Raw genomic sequence first — 18,792 nt, 5'->3', positions numbered from 1 at the left:
GGTTTTAAACAAGCAACACGTCCCTGTAAGACACAACCAGAGGGCTTAAATGTCCCTAAAAAAATATGCCAGTGATTACAGGTTGCCAGGGAAACGGGTCAACTCGGTATTTTCTTTTTTTCTTTACTATCAGAAAGATGGTGGAAAAGGAGCGCTTGTCGCCAAGTGTGTAACGCCTCTACAGGCTTATCATTAAGATGGTATAAATTAGCTTGAATAACGTATTTTTAACACATGTTCACATGTATTTTTAACATAGTTCACATCAGTGATATACAATGATAGAAATATCAATATGTGAGAATGTGAAGAAAAACAACAAAGACGGAAATTCATCCATTTAATGATTGAAAATCGACTGAAAATCGTTTGCTTTTGAAGTTGCCAACATGTTTGATATTGCACTACTTAAAAAATAAATATAGCCTCCAAAGTGTTAGTTTCAGAAATATTCTTGTTTTCTCTCTGAACATCGTTTAACATTTTCAGAGCAAATGAAACGCATTTTGCTTATTATCATTCAGCGCTAACAGCTTGTCCAGATTACCCGCCTTAAATTAGAAGCGGTGGAACAAAACACAGTCTTTTCCTCAGCAAAATTTGTGTAATTATTGTTTTCAATTACAGGATGTGTAGACTTGACACAACCCAAAAATGTTCCTGTTCTACTTCTGGTATAAATGAAAAGGATAAAACACTGAATCATCCATAAAATTGAATCAAAACGTTTTAAAGTCATTTTAGCAAAATTTGCAAAGAAAGATTATCTTGATACATGTCCAGCATTTAGAACTGGCCAAACTAGACTTAATCTGAAGATGTACTCCATTGTTTTTGATGTATTAAAAATGTAATAAAATAATCCCTCAGGATTTGAATAAAATCTAACTACATGTTTTTGCCTGTTGCGATCTTATTTTTGCTATCTGATTATGTTGTCCAGATCACATGTAAAGGACCATCTATCATTGATCATGACTCAGTGGTAGTAATTGCAGAAGGTGGTATTCAATGAAATAATCACATAAAACTATCTGACAGCCTTAAGAATTTTATTACAAAATAAATATTTAAAAGAAATTAAAACACTAAAACAGTCAAAACGTAAATTTGTACATTTTCATAGATTTTCTTTGTGTGGTACATGTAGAAAAACAAATCTAAAAAAAAAAAAAAAAAAAAATACAAAAAGGACATCAATTTACATAACTACATCAATTGATCCCTTCCATACTGCAGTGTTTCCAAAAACAGAGGAAGTCACCTGCTGTGTGGGATTATGGGAGTCTTGTGTCACCAGGGTGAACACTGCACAGAGCAGTGAAACCCTTTTCATATGTCTGAGAACCTTGTAATCCCAACTGATCAACTTTATTAGGCACCAATACCACATAACTACTGATAAAGTGTACTGAATATTAAAATGTTAATCACCTTGTGGTTTGAATAGTTGTTTAATGGATCAGACTCAATCCAGAGCTGGAGCCACTCATTAGGAACATATCTGTCTTTTAAACTCCTAGTGTGTTCACAGTAGACTGAGCAAGGACAAGATTACATGGGCTGTTTTGTTAGAAAATTTTGATTTGACCAATTCACATATACAAACTGTTGCTGGGAAGTGAAATTAAAAATCAAACAGTTTACCCTCCACCTTGTCATGTGGTGTTAAGAAATTGAGGATTTACACATAAATTATTATCATGGGATCCTTACTGCCATAAATGATAAGTAGAGGACTTCAATACACTGTCATTGTGATTTATTTTGACTGACCACACTGTCCCATGTCTCATCTTATTTGACCAATAAAATCATACTTTACTATAGAGCGGTTTTAAACATTGAGTTCTTAAACACCAGAGGGAGACATTTCATTATTGCATGTACAGAGAAACTGCACATTCAGTCCAACAAATACCAATATGACAAGACAACATGTTCTTCGTAATGTTGCAGCAAAGGATATCAAAACTTTTAGCTGGTCCAACTATATTCAGCTGTATCAATAAATATAGATTTTTAACATGTGTAACCACCTTTAAATACCATCGAAATTGACAATTTAAAATAACTGACACAGTAATACCTAGTATAAAATGTAATCATCATTCTGTTCTGTTCTACATTGCACTGGCTCCCAGGGATGTCCATTGTGTCAGGTGTGTAAAAGCAGTGTTTCCACCAATCAAAACGCACTTCCTGTTGAACCTTGTCATTACAAGTGCCCTGCCCGTCAGTGGGAGAGCATGTCAGCAAATCAACCCAGCTGTCTGAGTCTTTGACTGCAGACACAGTTTTGATGATTGAGTGGAGGAGACTCTTGTTGCTGCTGCTGGGCTGGGAATAAATAGTGAGCCACACTGCAACAGGGAGTTGGGTTGCCACTGCAGTTACCTGCGAGGGATCTGGCACCTGTGGCGCACAGGAAAGAATATCACACCGTTAACTGCATTAGACGACAGCAAGGGGAACCTTTTCTCACTCACGCTGTGAAATTACCTTTCACAGTCTTTTGTTTTTTGTCTCTCCTTTCTCTTTCTTCCTCTTCCTCTTTGCCTTCTCCTACACATTAAACAAAATTATCCACAAGCCCACATTCTAGAAAAAAAAAATGTCAATGATCTCAATACTGATATACTGATAGCACAAAGCAAGTTCTTACCTTTGAACCTTCACAATAGGTTTCCTGATTCTGAAGAGAAAAAGTTTAAATAAATTACAGCATTCAAGTGCAGTTTAACTGAACAGTCAATGTAAGTGCCAACCCAGTCTCCTAGAATTTACATTTATATATCATTAATGTGTTTTACCGTACTGCTGGATTGTGTTCACTGGCAGTGCAACACTGATTCCTGCCAGTTAACACCGATTTGAGTCTGCTGGTGGGGTAGAACCTTTTACTGAGGAGTTTGCTTGTTCTCCCAGTGTCTAATTTGCTTTTCTCCCAGTGTTTCATCTTCCTCCCACAGTCCAGAGACACGTATAGTAGGGTAAGTGGTGACTCTAAACTGCTAGTTCTATGTTTCTGGCTGAGCCCAGCGATTGTCTGGTGACTTGTCCACTGACACTGGCCTCATTCCCAACCCAACAGTCTTCCCAACTTCCCAAACATCAGTGTCTTTTCTGGACTTTGCCTAAACACATAGAAACTATTTATGTGTTGCCTTTCAATGAAATTACATATCTATAATTTTTTTTCTTAAAAGTAATCCCTTAATGCCTGAGATAAAGGATTAGATGTGACTCTACCCCTTTGCCGGTTTTATTGTTTGGGGATATATTATATACAAATAGTCCCCACCAAGCCCCTTCTGCCTTAGGCCTTCTTCTGGTGCAAGAAAGCCTGGTCTGTTACTTGAAAGAGCCCACATGAAACAGAAAAAGATTTATAATTTTAGCTAAGCAGCAAAAGAAAAAATTGTGCTTAACTTGTAAATTAAAAGTTCTTCATAGATGTTGAAGTTTCTATTTTGGCAGTTTAATGCTTGCTGGAAAGCTTTTATATCAACAGTATGCAACATAATGTTTCTTTTTGAGATAGGAGCTGATTATTTTGGCTGATTGGAGCATCCAGAATGAGGTGGAGCATCTGGGACTGGAGCTCTAAAGGTTATATAAGTTCCAGCATCTTATGTGGTTTTCTCTCTGCTCTCCTTCTCAGGGCCTGATCTTTTTTTTTGTTTTTGGCTGGTCACATTTTCTTTGGTTTATCCCACAACATGCACACTATACCATACTCACTCATCCATATTCATTTTACTGACTCCACTGACACATTTTAATCTTTATACTGGTTTTTATGTACCGTATGATCCATAATTTGTATTGTTATTTTCTTTCCCATTTTTTGTTAGAACCCCTGAGCCAGCTTGTGACAAATAACAAGACTGGCTGTCATCGGGCTAAAATAATAATCCTCATCATCTGCCTCTACTTTCTATAATCAGCTACATGTGTGTTTTTCTTGTGCTGGATTGTCAGGCTCCATTCAGTCTTGCATTATTTGTGTGTGCTCATTTCATTACAATAAGAGTCTCTACCGTGGTTTTTCTGCTCTCTTTACCGATTCTGCTTCTCCTTTAGTGTCTCTCTCCTGACTGTGTGGCTCCACGTCAAATTGTGCGTCTGCGCTCGTGGGTTACTCAGTGTGTGTTATTAAACTATGACAGATCCAGATTAAACAAGTGAATACAGAAATTACGTGTCCTCCATTTCTACATAAGGTATTGCTAAATACTTTTGTTAGATAAACCTTGTTCCCATGCAGTCAACATCCAGAAATAATTTGGTCCCAACCAGCAAGGTGATGGACTGGTCTCTTAGTTTAGTTAGCCACGTATGAAGCCCTGGTTGTTTGAATCTGTAATTTTGAGACTGTCATTGGTACACCACAGTTTCAACGTGGAAACATGCAGCCACAATCTTGGCCACTTGTTTCACTCATGATATGTCTTCAAGTGATAAGAATGTCTTAGCTTTATTTTCAACAGTGATGGTCTTAAAGCATGTATCAGTCCCTATTAAATTGGTCAAAACAAGCATTGTAGAATATAAATGAAACAATTTGCAGATCCCCATTTTGTGACTTGGTAGATACATTTATCAAAAACATTTCACTTTATATAAAAACGTAAAGTCTAGGAGACAAGGTTTCTATTTCTATACTTCAGTATACAATTTTTAAATGTTTAAACCTGTTTTCTTGTTTTCTTACCTACATTCACATGTCTGATGCTCCAGAAACGTCATCTCAACATATTCTTGACCTGGCTCTGAAGGCCTGATTTTCAACAGCTGGGGGAACATTATTTAGAATTATCAAAAGAAGCAAATACAGTGCAAACAGGAATGGATCACATACAGCTACGCACAGCTACGTATGTCCCCTCATCTTACCTGCATGGTGACATTTGTGGTGCTGGTGGGATGGCACTCCAGGTTCTCATCCCCACAGCAGCCAGCACACCTCACTAGGGGCACACAGGAGGGGCTGTAGATGTGCTCCACCTCTGTCGGATATTCCTGCACCACCTCCACCAGCTTCTCAATGGTCCGGCAAAAGCTGCGACCCCACACTTCTTGAAAATTCAACACTATGAATGAGAGCAGGAGACTGAAGCTGTGGAGCTGCAAACCAGCGATCTTACTTCCATGAGAGATCTTTTTTGTCATTATACGGTGCAGATGTAAGGCAAGCAGAGTGCATTTGCTTTGAGTTTGCACATATAAAGATGTTTATGAACCTTACTTAGAAGAGCTAAATTAATTCATGTACTTGAAATAAACTGTACACTTGATAATGCATTTTTAAACAAACAGAATCAGTAATTACCTCCCTATTGCAATAATGGCATGCCTAAGTGATGTACAGAGAAACTTAAAGCAGTTTTGATATGCCAGAGTGTATCCTGTTTTCATTTTGAAGAAAAAATGTTTGTATAATGTACTGTACGCTTTCCTGTGGGAGTACATGTGTGAAAGTGTTCCAGTTGCTGTGGGGGAAGAACAGGGACGACTATAGCCAAACAGAGAAAGAAGAGAAAACAAACACTGGAAACATGGCCATGAACAGAACCCTGCTGGAGCTGGAGCTGAGTTGCCCCGCAGGCACCTCTGGGACTGCAGTGACCCCCAGGGGTCACCAAATGGAGCCTGATACCACAACAGCTGTTTATAAAAGCAGACAGGCTGGAAGGAGATGGCTGGGGAAGAATCTACGATGGGAGATGAGGTTGTGAACTGTAATGTTGTACAACGTAATGGGACAGTTCACTGTCCAGTCACTATTCTTTGAGTTGACTGTATGTCTTCTGCTTATCTGGCCTTTTCTTTTCTGTCTTCCCAATTTTCTTTGGCTGGGCGTTCTATCAGTCTTTGACATTCACTTTATTTCTCTTTTGGCAGCATTCATTTATCGTGATGTGAGGGACGAAAAGGAAGCTCATATTCTGTAAATTCAGAAATTCACTGACTGACAGCCAACATATTTGACCTCAGTCGTTTATATTTCTCAACAATGCATGACAAAAGAACCACGAAGGAATACACTGATGTTGAAATGCGTTTTGTCAGGACTGGCATCCTCCAGACTCTAATCTAAACAACGCAAACTTTAAATGTCTTGTTACAAAATAGTAATAGAGCTCCTTCATTTGGAGTAAAGTTCATTAGCTGTAAAAGCACTTACAGAAGATTTCAGAAATAAAGAAAGCAGAAATTCTTACCTTCCATTGTGCCGTTTATGATTGCCGAAGGTAGACTCTGCAAAATAAGTTGTGGAAACAGCATTAACATTGTTTCCTCAAAACATGTTAAAACATGCAATCTTAAATTTGCACAGACAGCTTCAGCCTAGTATTTTTGTCCTCTGGTGGTGACAGTTGGAACTACAAAGCTGTAAAGTGGACAAACGCGTCTTTAAAAAAAAACAAAAAAACCCTGCAGTGGACAAGTCTTTTTGACAAGCAGCAGATCCAGTCTCTTACATATATATGTGTCACGTTCTTCTGTGTGCCCAACTGTTTAGGTTCAAAACCTGTTTCCTGTGGTGTAAGATTCAGCTCTGTATTTATTTTCCCATTGATGGTTTCCCCCTCCGTCTTGAGTTTTTCCCATCAACCCATGATAAACAGAGTGCATTTCTCATTCGCCTGGGAAAACACAAAACCTCTGGTTGACTCCATCTCAGGAAGGGAAATCTTTGTTTGATAAAATACCCTCCGGCAGAAGCGCAGGAGAGGCGGCAGACAACCTGCTTCCGCAATGTCCCCTCATCGCTGGAGTTAGAGTTTAGTTTTTCTGCGGCACGAGCCTGATCATTTATAGTGTAAAACCATGGGAGCATATGCTGATAATTGGACATTTTGTCATTATGTAACAGCAGATGGGCAGACAAGGACTTTCTGAAATGATGGCAATAAAGATTGTTAAGTTTTACACCATCTGTCCATTGCAAAAGTGCATCCTCTTCCTGTTATGAACCAAAATTAGTTGGAGGATGAGCATAGCATCTGTCAGCAGATTGCCACACTCAGCTATTTTAGATTTTTTTTCCAAGTAATGTCATTTACAAGGAATGTCCTGATTCAATGTTACTGATAAAATGTGCAAGTCAAGTCTGTGTATTTGGAAGTCATCTGTCTTCTCTCCTGCACATAACACTTTATGACAGACTTTGTAGAAATCACAAATGTACAATAGCTTCCAGTCAGTCATTTAGGCTCACTTAGTCCTCCCTGTGTTGGGATAACTGCTGAGGCATCTCCCCCTTTTCCAAAGTGGCTTGTCATCTGGCCAACACGTACAGCTGTTCTTCTGACAGCAGCGCTGCTCTATAGAGTGGCGTTCATTGAACTGTGTCTGCTGCACAAAAACACAGCAGGGTGTGAGCTCCACTTGCAGAATATTTTATATAAACAGCATGGGAAAGTCACAGTTTAGTTTAAGTTATTGTTAAACGTCAGTTCCACTCTGTGGGGCATGATCATCTTTTATTCTCTATAGCAACATCAGACCGATGAAATAAACCTATCTCCCGTTTTAATCGACATAACCCCTGCTCACTTTTGCCTGTCTATAAGTTTACTCCACAATACAAAGATTTTTTTGGTTCTCGCTGTTCAGAGTGAGCTGAGATAGGGAGGGTTTTCTAACCTCAGTTCTGGGTTGAGGTTTGATTTGACGAGCTAACATCTTTGACACCTCCTGTTGCTGAGAGCAGAGGCGCAAGCTGCCCAGAAATGCTGCCTGAGAATCCTCACGTAGACATTCCCTCCTCCTCATGCACTTACAGTGTCAGCTGTGTGATTAATGGTGACTTGGGGCGGTTTAGCTCATGTGGAAAGGAGACGCATTTTACATCTGTAAATTACAAATTATGTTGACGATCACATCCCAGAAGCTGGATCAGTTTCTGAGAACTGAGTTTTTCTTTCACTTCATTCCCCGATGAGCTTTTTAATGTAGTTTTGATTGTCCTCTGTGAAGCTCTGACATTGCAATGTGTCACTTTCATTTATTGTTTTCCTAATGTGGGTGTTAAAACCTTTGAGACTAAATGTGATTAGGGGCTTCACAAATAAACTGGACATGAACAGACGATAAATTCAACTTCTCCTAAAAGAAACAACAACAACAAAAACCCAAACTTGAATATGAACCTGAATCTGTTTCTTTTCTGCCTCAGTCTTTTCACGAATGGGCAACATCTGGTTTTTGCAAATGACAAAAACGGCTGCAGACATTTAAAAACTAATTAATGGAAAAAACAGCTTTTAACATGAAACACAAGCAAAAAACTCAGTTTTTTTCCCCTGTATGCCGCATAGTTCAATACAAAAAAAATCTTTCATGTCATACACAGATTAAAACATCTAGTTTTGGACTTGATTACTTTTTCAGCTGCAGAGGTATGTCAAATAATCTTCTAACAGATGGGTTAAGAAAAATCCACATGTTCCAAATCAACCCTAAATTATAACTGCCCACACTGAAACACTGAAACACTGAGTGCATTAAGTTTGTATGTTTAAGCATGTAACTTTGTTTCACAGATCCATGTTGTATGCAATTTGTCATGGTGTAAAAATGAAGGCTTGAAACTAACAATCACTGTCATTTCTCTGAAAATCTTTGGGATAATTTTTGATAAACAGAAACAGAGTTTTGAAATTATCACACGATTAAAAAAGACGACAGATTTTTAGTCTTTTAAAGCGTGTTAAGTCATCCTGTCAAAATGATAATGAGCTGAACTGTAACCTGTAACTGTTATAGATCCATGAACCATCACTTACTTTCAGAGCTGTCACTGCATGATCAGCAGGGTGGATTTAGTACATAACCCACATCTCTTTGATAACGTAGCTGCGTCATATAAAAAGTTTTCAGTTTAACTTTTTTTTTTTGAAGCATGCGCACCTTTATTCTTCCTGTAAGTACAGATTAAACTGCCCGTTGCAGTTATAATGGAAATATAACTGACATATTAGGTTCCACATGCTTGATTGTAAAGCCACCCCACAAAGTTTATGCCGTACTCTGGGTCAGATCGGACGACCCGCTGAGTCCTTGGGCTCCTGCTGTCAGGCCACAGAGGCCCCAAGCCTCATTACTCTTCAGTCCCACACAGCTGAACAGCGTCATCTTTAACCCCCTTGCTTACCCTGTCTGTCAGAGGAAGGGCAGCATGCGTAGGGAGCAAAACTTAAACTTGATGGGGAGCCAGCTTAATGGTTAAAGGTTTTTTCAACTTTCAGGGTCAAGTGGGGGATGAGGTGATAGTCAATTCAAGAGCAGGTACCATGGCAATTTGCCCAAATGACCAGCATAATCCACAACACATGTTTAAAGGGAAAATAGAAAATATTGAGAAATATAGTACGTTCAATCAACTGCAGACCTTTCTTGGCCATATAAGGCTAATCAACTTTTTTTCTCCACCAGATTACAAAACAGAGTCAGTGAGGGTGAGGCATGCTTTGCTTTGCCAAGAATTTGAAGTGAAAGCTTTCTCACGGAGCATTTAATTATAATCAAAAACTTTCATTTCAATCCAGGGTTTAAACCTCAAGCATATTAAGTGAAAACCAGATCAATGACCATAAATCAGTAAACAATAGCAATAAATACGTTGTTGACACCTCCCAAAGCAGTTGAGTGATATTGAAATCACTTCTAATCATTTAGAGGTGTTATTTCACACACTGCTGGTTTTGGGCCTTATTTCTTGTGGTTGACAAGACAAGAGTTTTTCATTCCATCAAAGCCACAGCTGTTAACTGTAAGTTGACAGCTGGCATGCACTTTGTAAGAACTCCTGGCATATTTATTGTAGTTTCACTGCTCATTCAGTGACTGGGTTCATTTGGGAGGATAGATTTGTATATATAGTATCTGCAGATTTAGTTGTAACCCACAGAAGTCTCTGCTGGCACCCATGGTTAAAATAGATACCCGTCTATCACTGGTATAAGTCTTTAAAGATTAAGTCTTGATGCATAACGCTGAAAAATTGAAACCACAAATATTTAATTTACAGACAAAAGATATCCAGCATAGCACTATGATGCGTACATAACAGATAACAGTTTGACAAACTAGAAAGGCTTTCGTGTTAATCACTTTAGTGAGACTGAGTCTCGTGACTGAGTCACAGTCAGCTCGGTCTCACCAGAAAATCATCTCCTCACATCTCACATCCCCAAAGTGTAGAAGTGTCACAAGCCATGGTTAAAACTTGTGAGATGCCAGCCTATCTCCTGGCTGCTGTTTTCTGTTGGGCAGCATTGACGTGACATGAAGAATCCCAACCAATAAATAGTAGGAGGTGCAAGCCTTTGCCACGTGTATTATTTCTAACCCTAAGCATGTATTTTTAACTCCTAAGCCTCATAACTCTCACTCTGTGAGTGAAAGCAAAGCACAGAAGTGAAGGACTGTAGAAAACATAATGTGGAAAAGGGCATGATGTCTAGTATGTCCACATGCTAACACCTCCCACCACCACATTCTTCCTCCTTATAAGCATTTGTGGCTAAATCAATATGTCAAACTTTTACATTGTGACATGTCAAGCCGTCGAGGCATGGGTGTGCAGAGGGATGTAACAAGATGTAAAACATTAAAATCATCACAAAGGGAGACAATGTCATTACTTGGCTAGGTGTTTCCAGACAATGAATGTCATACAGTGGGAAGCAAACTGCCTCTTTGTAAGCAACTGAATTAGGAAAATATTTTTTTATTTGTGGATACATTTTTTTATCTGTGGATCAACTTAACAACACGTTCTGTCATGCGGCTGAGCTATTTCAGTAAACTACATTTAGAAAAAGTCAGCAGCGCTGTGTTCTTACTTCAGAGCTACTGTAAAGTGGACTGGTAAAGTCCAGGGAAATCCCCTCCTCAGTTCTCAAAACTCAGTTTTGAATGATTCAAACTTCAATGGGCATCAGCTTCTGTCAAACTTTGCCCTATGTTGTGGGTGACAATTGGATGAACAGTTCAGGGATAAGATGCAGACTTGTTGTTTGGTCATCTTTGTCTACTGAATTTGTGATTTTGAGGATGCATAAAGGCAGCGCAGAGGCATCCTCCATTTGGTCTAAATGAAGTCTGACTCATCAGACCACACAGGGGAGAAAGCACTAAAGCAGAGCAAGTGAATACAAACAGAGGCAGCTTGACAGCGAGAAGCCGAGCTGCACTGATCCTCCTCTTCCACCCTTTATTGCAAACCAGATTCCGCGTCATCAACACCATGACCGTGGCACTAACTCTTAGGCCTGGGGGTCACAGTATCTATTCTCCACCCTAAAAAAGAAAACCAGGCTCTGTTTTGTATACACGAGGCAGGTGAACCCACAACCACAGCAGCACCATTACAGGACTGACAGTATCCAGCTGGGTCTCCAGGGTGGTCAGGTCAGGACTTGTGATCACAGGCTGCTTCCAAAACACCAACAAACCTCAGCAGAGCATGTGGCAAATGTGCTACAACTTTTCAGCTGAAACAGACGTATCCATAGCTGGGCTACCATGCAGATTCAACCCCCTGAAGTAGCAATTCTGAGACACACATACTGATATTGCTGGCTGTGTGAAAGACACAGCTATTTAATAAAGTTAATGAAAAGCCCAATCATTTATAATCATTTCAAGGTGTTATTTTGTGCAATCTTTAGTGTTTTAGTGCTTATTTTACTTGTGATTGACAAGATAATAGTTTTTCACTCTGTCAAAGCCAACAGCATCTTACAGCTGACAGCTGGTTTAATTAAGAAGATAGTATTCACAATGCATTTTGTAAGAGCTTCTGGCATATTTGTTGGAGTTTCATTGCTCATTCAGTGACTGTGTTAGACTATAATTGTTAAGCCTATAATCTGGAAAACTTCTAAAAGCAGATTTGAAGAACTGTGTAGGAGTTGCTATGATGATAAAGGAGATAAAGCAGAGTTCCAGGAAGTTTCAAGTTGGAAATGAAGAGGTGGAGCTTGGTGACTGGCCCAATTTTACCTCTGAGAACACATTGTTTATTAAGTGTATCACCAACAAGTTGCAGTCTTACAGTTTCATTTTGAATACTACTTTGGCTTGGTGCAGTTAAATCCTGAAATCCTAGCTGGGTGCCTGAAAAAAGGATTCCAACACGTCACTGCTTCTGTCTGTGAAAGAGTGGAACCGAGAATACCGGAAAACAAAAACGTCTAATTTTCACACTTCAGTTTTTGTACAGTATGGACCATCTTCATCCCCTTTCCTGTGTCCCTTCTTTGTGCGAACATGTGAACCATATCAAAGTTCTAGTTTATTTAATGCACAGACATGAGAGTGGATCTAAGCAAAAAACTATTTATCAATATGTAAAAATTTAAAACAACTCATCCAGGAGTCCATGATTCAAGATAAAGATTATTGCATCCTTTATAATCACAATTGTATCTTTAAAAGTAATTTTGGTCTAAGTTAAAACAATCATGCTTTCTTGTTAATTTTTACAAGTTTTGAAAAACTCTATAAACAAACAAACCATAAAATGGGGTCAAGTGACAGAGAAGAGGTAAGGGTCCACATAAATTTTGATTTAGATAAACACCATTTCCTCTGTATAACTCCATTAATACATGCACAAATGTCTCCCCAAAGATACAGACACAAACACACACAACCGCTGTGTAAACGGTGCTCCCGCACACACACGCACACACAACACACGGCACAGGTCTTGAGATAAGGCTGACCGGTGGTAATTGTGGTCTCTATTACAGTAAACGCTGTTCTGTAAACCACAGTAAATTACATCCAGATGGGAGATTAAAGCTCGCTGAGTAGACGGCTGCCCCAAGCACCCCGACTACTCTTCCTCCACCTCCGCAGGAGGAAGAAGAAATCCATATTTCCTGATTGCAATTGCGACTCTCCCCTGGGCCGGGACATTACAACTGGAGAGAAATACCACAACAGCGCAAATAGGAGCCCTATCAGTCAGCAGGTCATCACCAAAACATGGTTTCATGTGCAGATATCTGATCTAAGGAGATGTGCAAGCATATGAGAGCCAGAGACACAGAGGGAAGCCGGGCTCGACAGTTTAATGTCTAACTGTTGATAACTGAGCTGCTGCTTGACAACAAGAGATACTGTTTGATGCCTTACAAACTGAGGCTGCTTATGAAACTCCGCTGAAACACCTCTCCAGGTGAGGCTATTCAATCCAGACTTGGCTAAACATGAACATGACTAAAAAAAAAAAAAGCAGACACATGTGTGCGGTACAGATGGTCAGTCTCAAGTATTGTTTCGCCTGTCATGATGACGTAAAGGAAACACCTGTGTAACGTCATGTCCTCACACATGCAGCAGCAGTGCCACAGCGCCTTCTTTCTTTGGTCAGTGATATTAGCGTGGATGAGTCTCACTGTCAAACAAATTCAAATGATACCTGTTCTCTGTAGTTTTATTATAGATAAATGCTGTATTAAAAAACAAATACGGAGTATTTCATTATTGTATACCAGAGAAGCCTATAATCCTTTTCCTGGAATGGATTTCATACCATGACACAAGTAAGTGAGTCTATTGCACCACTTCTTCTCGCTGACTAATACCAGTCAGGTTTGGCTCTGTTAAAAGAAAAAAACGTCTTTGATACTACTCACACGATCAGGATGCCAAAAAAGCAGACTTGTGCACAGAGCATTCCCGGAGTGTTAATGAAATGGACAGGAAGCAACAGGTATTGTAGATTTTGGCACAGCTCTATGTAAACATTGACAGGATCTGATATTCATGCTGCTATGGATTAAACACATACACAAACTGCCTTAACACTATGTTTTTTTATATATGCAAATGTCCATAATACAAAAAATAGGAGACTGGGTAGTGTAAAGGAATGTGCAAATAATACCTCGGAATTAGGGTGGCCAAAAGTTCACCACTGTGCAGAGAGGAAACCCAGGTGTTTCCACCTTAAGACAAGAGCCGCACTACCAAGAGTGTTAATTTGACCAGGAGAGCTTCAGAAGAATGATTCAGAGCACATTTCAACAGAGTGCAACTGTCACTAGAAATCACAGTTGGGATTGAGGATTAAATGTATTCTGTTCTTATTGATTTACAACAGATCGCAATGCTACAATAAAAATCATGTCAAACAAAGGTTCAATTAAACATGTTACGAACATGATCCAAATGACTGTCATATGGGAAAATGCATCCTTGGTTATTTTCTCTACCAGGTGTTTACGGACATGCCCTTAAAGCCTCAAATGCAGGCTACGATGCATATGTTTCAATTTACCAATGCTCCCAAAAGTAGGCAATAAGTTGTTGTGAAAGTGTATGGGCTTGGTTGAGGACGTACAAATGGACAACTGCATGCACAAGTTAGTGAAACGACCGTAATCTCGCTATGTAATGCTGCATTCCTTTTGCCCCAGAAGTTGTAACACAGAGCTAGAAATGACATCTCATCTAACCTGACCAAGTTCCACTCGCAAGTCCAATTGAACTTTTCTACTGGGAACTCAGAAATTCCAACTTCTAAGTTCAAATGGCATGCACCAAAAGAGCCTCATCCATTCATCCATTTTCGATACCCGTTTCATCCTGTTCAGGGTTATGGGAGAACTGAAGACCTGCCAGCTGTCATAAAGGAAGACGCCGTGTACGCCCTGACAAAACTTATGTCACTACAGACATTGTTTTGAAATGAAGACGGCAAGCGACTGCTGCAGATTAAACACAAAACTCATAAAGAGAGCCCATGGAGCAGAGCTTATGATGACAATGGCAGTTATCTAAATAACCAAAGTAAAACTTGCCTTTTACTGGTTACTTGCGTGGACATAATGAACGGGAACCAGGTCATATGTGGTGAGAGTCATTCTTTTTATATCTGTGGCCATTTTTTAACTGCAATGTTTCCCAGAGGTTGTAAATTTACTTTAGTTGCTCTGTGCTGATGCTACAATTTACTGATGTTCTCTAAACGCCGAACATGTAGGCGCTTGGAATTTGCGAAAAGCTCACAGAAGACAGCTTTTAGCCAAAATATGAGAACTACTCAACCTATAGTGACTTCAGACTCGACCCTGCTCTACATCGTGTTCCCAACAATACACGCAAGTTGGAATCACATCGCATTAGCAGCTGTACAGAAAAGCAAAGCACACATCAAAGAACACACATCCTTGTTTTATGTATAATTTATGGGAACCTCCCAGTGACATAATGCTTTTCCTATCCCATAACCTTAATCCTATCGCAAATGAATGCCTGACCCTAACTCTAAAACTAAAGTCTCACCCTAAAACACACCTTTAAACTTGTGAGGTCTAGCATTCCAGTCCCCACAAAGCTGTCGAACCCCAGAAGTACAGCTGGCTCCCAGTGTCTGAGTCATGAATGTAGAAAAGAAAGTATACACTCACACATAGAGACATACTCCCTCTGAGAGATGCAGTAAATCCCTTGTAGTAAGCCGAATCATTAAACAGTTGGAGTCAGCCCCAACCTCTCTTGGCCGCTCCATGTTTCATAGCAGACACGAATGACTGTCTTGGTCACAAGACTGCTGACAGAAACTCCAGCTGTGCCAATTATCAGAAACTATCATAATCTGTAAGGGACATGCTGTTAAGTAGTAGTTAAAAAACTGCTCATTTGAGTGTGATCAGTCATTAAGTGTGATGTTTGGTTTAAGTTAGTTACAGTAAAGGAAGAACAGAGAAGGATTAGTTTTTAATTCACAGATGACCTCTCGATACATAGCTGTCGGCACCTGTGGGCTTAAAGAAGGATCCAGACTTCAGATCCTCGCAGGCTCAAAGTGATCTGACAGAATGGATGTGGAATCTTCGGGGCTGTACTGTTTATATTTGCTATCAGTCTCCTGGGCAGCAGGGGGCATTTAACCGGCTGCATGTTGAGGCCCCTGGGTTTTGTCACTACTGTTTTGACTAAGCAAGCCATGAGCTGATTATGAGGATTAGAGGAAATGTGGTGATCCCATGCCTCTCCCACTCACTCTCAACTTAGCAACAGCTGCAAAGTGTCCAGTTTGAGAAACTGTTGGGACGTTGAGCTTTTTCAAACCCTGAGAGTCTGACTGAGTCAGCGTATAATACTTCTATAAGTGGCCTGCAGGCTGCCAAAGGACTGTTACTAAATTCAACAGGCAACAGCAGCGTATGAAGTGTGACAGTGTCAGTGAATAGATGAGGGAATGGCCTGGTTTTGCATTAAACATGAGGCATCAAAGACAACTGTCAGTCCTTGGCCACCTTGGGAGGAAATCAGAAACTGAATAGGCTGAAGAGCTGGAGCAATTTGGTGGCACATGTCCCACTGTCCAATGGCACATCCTCTTTAAGCCTTTGAATGAACCTTCACTTCAGTTTCAAGTTTGCCCTCCTCTGGCAGATTTTCATTAAGAGGCTACAAGGCAATGCCAGGCAATGCAGAACAGACAAGCTTTGTACTGATTCTCTATTGCCTGACAGTGATATCTCTGGCCTGAATATAAGTTTCAAAAGATTTCTACAGAGATACACAACTCTTCTTCATAGATGGTATTCTTAACGCCACATTAAATTATACACAAAAAGGGAAAAACAAGAGGAAGGGATAGTGCAGGTGCAAATGAAATTGTAAAGTTTTGCCACAAGCTCCAACTCTGGGGCAGCTCAGCAGGACCTGCTTCCTCTACTTCAGCAAATTTGGAACAAAGACAGTTTTAAAGTTTTCTGAAGAATCGCCCTGTCATGGCAAACATTGTGTTTCCTTCACGTAACTGGAAGGAAGAGTGATCACTTTGCATTATGCGTTGCACAGGCAGGGTGATGCAGTTAGTCATGTTTTAATGAATGAGCCGTGTTCAAACTCATTCAAATCAGTATGACGGTGTTTTTTTATCAAAGATTACCATCACTGGCTTACAATAACTCTTTCTATTTCCTTTATACATTTTGAACTAAAACTGTTTTAGGTTACATTTTAACCTAAAACAGAATTGCAAATTATTTCTATTGCAACGTCCATACAACAGAAGACTCAAACAACGCGTAACATTTTGATAATGGAATAATAATTCTGCATTGAAACTCAGAACACCTCATCATATTGTGTGATTGTAAAGTAAGTGTGACACAACATACCTGTGCAGGTGAGAAGAGCAGATAAAGCGCCAACACAGTCTCGATGACAAAACTGGGTTTCATTTCGAGGTGTGTGCGCGCGGAGAATGGGTGATGGCTCCCGACGCACACCTTAAAACAAAATCAAAAGGGGGAAGAAAAAAAATCCAACAAAACTCTCCAAATTAGGTCACTCAGGAAAGAAAAAAGATCCTGACAGGGAGTTTCCAAGTCATCTGCCCCCGGTTTTGTTGCTCCGTGAGTGAGAGGAGTCACGTAGCTCCGCTGCCGCGTGTAACCTGATGAAGATTGTGCTTACTAACGAATAAGCCAGACAAAGTGGAAGTGGTGAGTCAACAAAATGATACTGTCAACAAGAGCTTTTAAATATTTATCTTTAGAGCCAAAGCGAAATGCCAGATATGATAGTAAGAAAAGAAAAGAAAAAAAATCAAAACACAGTGAGCAAAGTGAAAAAAAGTTCGTTCAGTCCAGAATCTTCAAGTGAGAATCCGCCTCAGAAACACGCATGAAGTTGCACCGTCCGCGAGTTTCAGTTTCCAGTCCTGCTCTGAGCTCCAGTCGGCAGAAAGAAACACTTGCGTCTAATTGCCCCAACACTACCTTTTCACGAGCTGGCCATTTAAATCTCCTCCCCTTCTCTGTCTTCCTCCCTGTCCTCACAGAAGTCGCTGATGAGATTTTACAGCCTCTCTAAACTGCAACGTATAACGGTAAATTATGTGATGCTGTAAATGGTTATCATTGCGTTTGTGACGTTGCTGCCGAGGCTTTCTTTGTGAATTGTAGACTACACACCACAGGTGATTTACACTGTAGAGTACACACAGACTTGCTGAGAGACAACATCTGAGCACTTTGGACATTCAACAAGAGCATTTCAGGCAATGTAAACATTTAGAGATCTTTTTCCACTGCTGACAAGGATGGTATACTTATTGCAGGCTCCATGGTGCAAAGAGATTTTCCTCTGAGGATTATTTAGCCAAGTTTGCTGAGACAGAAAGGGAGATTCCTTTACTGTTGACACATAGAGTTACTCGTCAGTGTTGGACTTCTGTGTTTGCAGAAACCCTGGAACCAAAGGATTCCTTGTGGGCTTCCACACATTCCTCCAGCGGCGCTGAATAGCTGCACAGCCTTTTGCTATTGAACAGACCACACTCAGGAGTGCAACGTTTCTAAACATCTCAGACACTTGAACACCCCCGCCCCATTATCCAGTTTTGCCAGAGAATCAGTTAGTGCAAACAATCAGAGACGATGAAAGACATTTCCTCTAATTATGTTGCGATTTCACAGTTGTCTCTTACTAAACTGTATCTCCACATCGCAGTGATGGATGGTCTATGAAATTCAGAGGACAGAATGGAAGCAAAAGCAAAGTGGATCCTTCGGGGAAATGAACTCCACAATTATTTTGTTTGACTTTCACTGCTTTTCTTTGTGCGCTTCTGTTGTCTGAATAGAGAAAGTTTTTGAAACCGTGTCAGTCTTCTGGTTCATTCTGTCTAATTATCCATCTTATTGCTGCAATATTTCAAGAAACCGATACTTTTGCTTTTAGACAAAGATTACGTAACACTATAATGACACAGTCCAAGCGAGATTCATGTTTGGTTTTTAA

The 18,792-nt window shown here is 40.0% G+C and overlaps 1 protein-coding gene across 1 annotated transcript; it reads right to left on the bottom strand.

The window, feature by feature from the left end:
- Positions 1 to 1,046: 1,046 nt before the first annotated feature.
- On the bottom strand, positions 1,047 to 17,747 carry pgfb (placental growth factor b). Its single transcript, XM_075448430.1, has 7 exons — positions 17,166 to 17,747; positions 6,228 to 6,264; positions 4,900 to 5,096; positions 4,718 to 4,797; positions 2,666 to 2,695; positions 2,503 to 2,565; positions 1,047 to 2,415 (listed from the first exon to the last, which is right to left on the bottom strand). Exons 1-7 carry the CDS (start codon positions 17,226 to 17,228, stop codon positions 2,394 to 2,396), a joined length of 492 nt encoding a protein of 163 aa, XP_075304545.1. The 5' UTR covers positions 17,229 to 17,747; the 3' UTR covers positions 1,047 to 2,393.
- Between the last annotated feature and the right edge of the window lie 1,045 nt (positions 17,748 to 18,792).

The sequence above is a fragment of the Odontesthes bonariensis genome, chromosome 17, assembly GCF_027942865.1.
Source record: "Odontesthes bonariensis isolate fOdoBon6 chromosome 17, fOdoBon6.hap1, whole genome shotgun sequence".
In the NCBI taxonomy this organism is placed as follows: Eukaryota; Metazoa; Chordata; class Actinopteri; order Atheriniformes; family Atherinopsidae; genus Odontesthes; species Odontesthes bonariensis.
This window is presented reverse-complemented; position numbering and strand designations above follow the sequence as displayed.